The sequence below is a fragment of the Podarcis pityusensis genome (genome assembly GCF_964106645.2).
Source record: "Podarcis pityusensis genome assembly, chromosome: 6".
In the NCBI taxonomy this organism is placed as follows: domain Eukaryota; kingdom Metazoa; phylum Chordata; class Lepidosauria; order Squamata; family Lacertidae; genus Podarcis; species Podarcis pityusensis.
In genome coordinates this window covers 55,402,173-55,408,666 of record NC_138030.1, presented here as the reverse complement: position 1 = coordinate 55,408,666, position 6,494 = coordinate 55,402,173, and the positions used below count along the sequence as shown (strand labels likewise).

At 37.6% G+C, this 6,494-nt stretch overlaps 1 protein-coding gene across 7 annotated transcripts in view; it reads right to left on the bottom strand.

Annotated features, from left to right (window-relative positions):
• Window positions 1-1,829: 1,829 nt before the first annotated feature.
• The window catches only part of ELAVL4 (ELAV like RNA binding protein 4), a 96,436-nt gene continuing 91,771 nt past the window's right edge, over window positions 1,830-6,494 (bottom strand). For 6 of the 7 annotated variants that reach the window (XM_081009510.1, XM_081009513.1, XM_081009509.1 and 3 more), the window contains exons 6-7: window positions 5,178-5,216; window positions 1,830-2,158 (exon numbers count right to left, since the gene is read on the bottom strand). In XM_081009510.1, coding sequence (XP_080865636.1) covers window positions 1,831-2,158; window positions 5,178-5,216 — 367 coding nt within the window. In that variant the 3' untranslated portion in view covers window position 1,830. The remainder of the gene's footprint in view (window positions 2,159-5,177; window positions 5,217-6,494) is intronic. The other variant, XM_081009511.1, reaches the window with a different exon arrangement.

Sequence of the window (6,494 nt, the reverse complement as noted above, 5' to 3'; positions counted from 1 at the left end):
CGAGTAACTGTTTCTAGTACTCAGGGAAGAGCATGACTTTTTTTTCTTTTAAATATATAACCATACAAAGCACAAACATACGAAAAGGATCAGTGCACTGAACATGGGAGAGGACTCCCTCAGTCATTTTGTTCCCTTAGCTCTGTTTTCCCCAATCTGAATTACATTAAAATAAAGACCCAGTTGTTGTTGTTGTTTTCTACTGTGCAGTAAGAAAAAAAAATAATATTCACGACAAACATGACAATATATCAAACAATATTTCTACACAGGTTACCTTGATACCTCTTGCCACTTAAGTATCATTAAGAAAACATTTTAAGACATATACAAACGAAACTAGCAAAGTGTTACAACTTAGAATAAGTTAACCAAAAGGAAAAAAATAACTTCTTTTTATATATATATATATATATTTATATTATATATACACATACACACACAACAAAATGACACAATAATATGCTTCTTCCCATAGTTTAAGTAAACAAATAAGTAGACTAGCCAAACTAGCAATATTTGATTTTGGCATATGCGTCACATCAGCAATTAAATAAATAAGTGTTTCAAGCAACGTAAAGAGTGTTTCAAATGTGCCCACACAGCCCAATTTATATCAGTATGGGCTAGAAAGTGAACCTGAAAATTCTTAACAAATTTAAAGCAAATGTACTTTTTTCCCCTCTAAACACATTACATTTAACTATGATACTAAGATATGTAAATAATTTTGTAGCACCTACTGCTCAAAGAAAGGAACTTTTTGATTAAAATTAATTTTTTTCCAAAACTTTTGTTCTGCTGATATCCCATACTGATGACTTAAAGAAAAACCATCCTGCAACTCATCTCCTTGCTTTTGGGTTTTGACTGTGGGTAACTGTGTGCCTGGGAAGAACACTCTCCCGTTCTGTATTTAATATTTTTATTACATGCTATGAAAAGATACGAAGATCATCTGTTTGTAGCCCATCCTTCAAAAAACAATCTACTTAATCCAGTTTAAAACACACATCTTGATCTCTAAAAAGTTACCAGTGCAGTATGAACATGACAAAGTTGTCAATTTCCCCTAAATTAGCCAGTCAAAATATTTTTTTCTCAAATCCAGATTCTCTTGTAAAAATTCTTTATATTTTATAAAAATAGATTTTTCTTGAAACCCATTTTCAGCAAAGAGACCACCTCTTTGGCAACATTGTTAATGTTATTTAAACTGTTATGTCATCAGGTATCCCCCCCTTTTACCCTATCCCTAACAGAAGACTGTTTAGTTCACATGATATAAAATAAAAAAGGAAAAATAAAAAAGTTGCAAAATTATGTTTCTCTTTTTTTTCATTTTGCAATTTTTATTGTTCCTCTTTAATTTATGTTGGGGGTTTACCAATCTGATTGGATCAAACATTTTGGAAAAAAAAGAGAGCAAAATCTGCTAATCCCATTAGTCTGTAAAAATGGTTTTAGATTTTTTTCATTTATTTATTTATTTTTCAAATGAGTGAATGGTCATCTTAAAAAGACCCACCTTCAAGGAAGGTAGTAAAACTAGCTGGCCGGGTAAAAATCCCTGCACATTGTTATCTATGTATATTATATTCAACAACGACAGCTATGAAAGAACATTCAATGCATCAAAGGTTTTTTGTTTTTTTTTCTAAGCATTATAAAATCCTTTCCTGTTCACAGGATATCAACGTTTTAATACTTAGGCAACACTGGCTTATAAAAGTCCATGGTTGAGTATAAGCCTTGAAAGTTTTTTGTTTGTTTGTTCGTATATATATTTATATATATATATATTTATAATAATTATTAAGGATATGAAATTCAGGATTTATGGGTTTTATTGGTTTTAAAGGAAACTTGCAATACTCTGTCTCCTAAGCGATATCCGTTAAGGCTGGCAATTGCCATGGCAGCTTCATCGTAGTTGGTCATGGTGACAAAGCCAAATCCCTTGCACTTGTTGGTGTTGAAGTCGCGAATCACCTTGACGTTATTGACTGCCCCAAAGGGGCCAAAGAGCTGCCACAAGACACTTTCGTCGGAGTCAGGGGACAAGTTGTAGACAAAGATGCACCACCCAGTCCCAGTATGGCCAGGGATGTTCATTCCTACAAGGCTCGTCATCCCATCAATTGTGATCGGAGAAAACCTATCGGATTAACAAAGACAAAAGACAAAAAAAAGAGAGGAGGGCTAATCTACAGATCAGTTTTCAAGCATACGTTACATAAAACCAAGACCAAGGAAAGAAAAAGAGCCTGTTAAATTCTCTGCAGTGAAGAACGCACATTCAGCACACGGCGTAACGTTCGGTTTAAAAAGCACTACTAAATGCCTCTGAAACAACAGCTGCTGAACTCAATATAAGGAACTGAAATTGAGTGTGTATTAGTGGTTCCCTTGGAGAACTTGGCTGCACCCTGCAATCAAATGAAGTCTCCTTTATGTTGTGATCTAGTACATGGTTTTATCTGAGTAGGTTGTAGCTACTACCTTTATTGCCTGATGAAAGCTTAATTGGTTCGATCAAAGGTATCTAAAGGGCTGCCACATGGCAGATGGAGCAAGCTTGTTTTCTCCTGCTCCAGAGGCTGGGACCCAAAGCAATGGCTTCAAGTTACAAGAAAGAAGATTCTGACTAAACATCAGGAAAAACTTTCTGACAGTAAGAGCTGTTCAACGGTGGAACTAACTCCTTCGGAAGGCAGTGGGCTCTCCTTCCTTGGAGATTTTTAAGCCGAGGTTGGATGGCCATCTGTTATGGATACTTTAGATGAGATTCCTGCACTGCAGACTTCTAGACAAAATGACCCTCGGGGACCCTTCCAACTCTACAATTCTATTGTATTCACACAGGCATCAGTGAATTACCAAGTACCTTTATTTGAAACTACTGAGGCCCTAGAAAAAGCATTGCTATCCTGTCTAAGATGTTGTGTGCAATATGAATGTGTATTACATGTGTGAGTTCTGTCTCTTTACATAGATATATTTAAATCTGTGTGGGGCTAGCTTAGCTGAACCACAACTGTTGATCCCCACAGAGGGCAGCAAGCACTTTTGTTTTCTGTAATTTACTAGACTTATTACTTGCTATACCATTAACATGACAAGTTATGAAAACTAAAGACTGCTTCATGCAAATCTTTGTCCTACATGGATATAATATCTAGGTCCTGGTAGTCAGCAGGACACCCTCCAGTTGTTGTGGACTCTAGTATTTGGGAGGCCCAGCCATGATGGTGAATGGTCAGGGATGATGGGAGCTTTAGTTCACATTAGCACCCTGATCTAGATGGATTCCAGTGTCCAGAAACTATATGGTAGCTGCTTAAAAACTTACCACATGGTCACCTGAAATCACATGGGGAGGTAGTATTCAGTAGCATGCAATTTAAGCCGATTGTAACTGGTGCGCCACAACCACCCCAGAAATCAAGGGAAGCGGGGAGGTAAAAAGGAACAAAGTTTAACGCTGAGATTATTCAAGCAAAACTGCTTAACCACCCTAGTTTAAGTTCATCCTTTCAAGCACCAGGTGGTAAGTTCTGAAGTGATCACTCTCAACTGAATCTGTGCAGGAAAAATAGGTACTCTGTTACTTCTAAAGTGCAGTAGGAATGTTTTTTTTACCCTGCCAGGAGTACAATGATCAGAAAGACTTGGGGAATGTATAAAACAGCTGAAAATCTCAAAATGTTGGGGAGCATGGCTGCCCCACCCTGTGTGATTTCATAAGGCAGACCAAGTGCTGGTTCAAAGCTACAATCCAGAAATATTGCGTGTGTGTGGTTGCACCTACACTGTGCATACAGTATTGACATGCAGCATGAAATATTATACCTGCAGTCTGTGGGTGGCATTCTATATTTCTGATACCTACACCCTGTAATAAAAAGCTAGCCCCCAACCCACCTCACGCTGTCCTTTTAAGAAAATATCTGCACCCAGAAATTTTCATGTCATTAACTAGGAGAGATCAATTCGCATCCAAAGGAAGTCAAAATTTTATGTTATTTATGCCCCCCTCCATTTTATTGTTGTCCTGATGTGTCAATAAAATCTATTTTTTGAAAAAGCAAAAGCACATCCAAAGCATCTCCCTCCTTGGGCATGTCCCCTCCTGTGTCTGCCATCTGGAGGAGAATGGCCCCATTCACACCTCGCAGGAATGTTGGCAAATGCTAATGATCAAATTCTCTTCTGTGGATGTGACAAATGTGGTGTCAAGGAGAGGGGGCTTCCCCACTGGTGAATTTCTGTCCTACTTGGAAATCCACAGAGTGCCTTGCAGCCCACCCCATCTCAAAGACTGGAGTGGGTGGGCCTGTTTTGTCACACCCTACTTTTTCAACATGGATGGATCACAATTGGACATGTGTGCACACAGCTGTGTATGTTCCATGTCATGATACGGTGAGAGGCTATACATACAGCATTTTTGGATTATAAATGTAAGAAACAGTCCTTTAACCTCTGTGCTGATGTATGTGGATTATTAACAGAGAAGTCATACTAATGTAACAGTTTCATGCCATCAGGACAGTATTTTCAAATTTCCAGTAGTGACACTATGAAATAAAAATCAGAACAAGCAATTTAACTTAAAAGAAGGCAAACCACAAGCTCCAAATTACTGGAAACACTTGTCAAACCTGCAACAAAGAAAATAAGAGGCCTGATTAAGGTGCACACAGTTACAGCGTTTTATGAAACTTGGGCAGCTCCCTTACCTTTCTAAACAATACTGGGTTTGAGTCACATTTTCAGTGACAATTTCACACTATAAGCCCAGTGACACCAAATCTTTGTTATAATAAACTCTGATTGAGTGAGACTTTTAAAGAGTCATTTAACAATACACTTAGGAAATCAGAATGCTTGTAGCTGTTGCACCTAAACCATCTTAGAAGACCTGTAACAAAAGAAAAAGTAGAACATGCGCACAAAAATCACACACTATTTGTGTGTGTGTGTGTGTGTGTTTGTGCATGGTGTTAAAGAAAACGAACTGAAGTCCAAACGAAAAGACAGAAAACATTTGGCATGCTGGTGGGGGGAAAAAAAGGAAAGAATTAAAAACAAAATAAAGTTAGTGATTAAAAAAAAAATTATAGCACCAATCTGTGCCAACATGGACATCTGGCAATCTGTTCAATTCTAATTACCTCTTTACGCCATAGGCCATATTAAGCAAATTGTCCAGCCTGAAAAGAGAAGGAGGGTCTCTGGGTTAATGTCTCACAGATGGCAAGATTGCTCAATGGAACTTTTATTAATAATGCTCCATTTTCAAAGAAGAAATTTGTAACATCAACTCCTGTACATCTAGCGGGTCTAATGAATCAGCAGCCATAGAGCTGCTTTTACTTCCACAATAAACAAATGACATTTAAAAATGTGCTGGTAATGAAGAAAGGTAACATTCCACCATCTTACAATTTGATTCATCACAGAAGAATTCCCTTGCGGTTTTGCTTCTGCACACTATATTAGCCTGAAATTGTAACTTTTGCTATGATTTCCACTATTTACCTTTCCATTGTCATTAAACCTGTAAATAGAAATAATAATAAAAAATACACTGGTGGCAGCCGTTTAGGATTGTACTAGCATTGTGAATTGTAGACATTTTTCTTTTGTTGGGAGAAATTATTTTTGATGCCTAAAAGCCAGAGCAGATTATCCTAACATTTTTCAGATCAGATCATTAAACAAAGTTGACAATGTTTAGTATGATGGGCAGTCACAATGTAGCATGTATAAAGGCCTCCCCAACTTTAAAAATACGGAGCTTTCCATATTAATGTATTAGGCAAATGGGTTTTTGTTTTCCAAGGGGTCAGGGTTGTAGGCAAAAAATAACGAACTGAAATTAGCTACATTGTTCAGAAGAATTAACTTTAAAATAAAAATGTAACATCCATCACACTTCATCAGAAAAAACAAGAAGTGTTCTGTAAATGCTTTAAATGTGAAACAATTTGTGAATATTCTGTTCAGAATTCTGTATCTGCACAGAATGCTAAACTGTGGTTTTGTTTTAACCTTGGTTAGTTTAAGCAGATATCAATTTGTCTCAACTGACAAGTAAACAAGGCATGGCTTGTTTCCCCAGAACTTGGGTTTACATTCCAGCTGCTCTTGCCGCCAAAGTTCGGCAAGCATCTAGGAAAGGTGGCCAACAAACCATCATTAGGCAAGACTGTTGAGAGAGAGGACATAACATTGAACCACAGTTAAAACTGTTAGGATATCTCCGTTCCACCTTAAAAGGGAGCAGGATGTTTGTGTCACAGCCTGCGTATTTCCTGTTCACAGGATGTTTCTGTTGTGTCTTTGCTTTCGTTCTCTCTCTGTGCCTGAGACACCGACGCAGGCAGTCATGTTTTCTTTGTTCTGACCAACGCTGAATAAACTTGTAAATAATGCTCTCCTGCGTGCATCTTTCGCTGTGTGAATTCTGCTGATAGAGCGTGCATGAG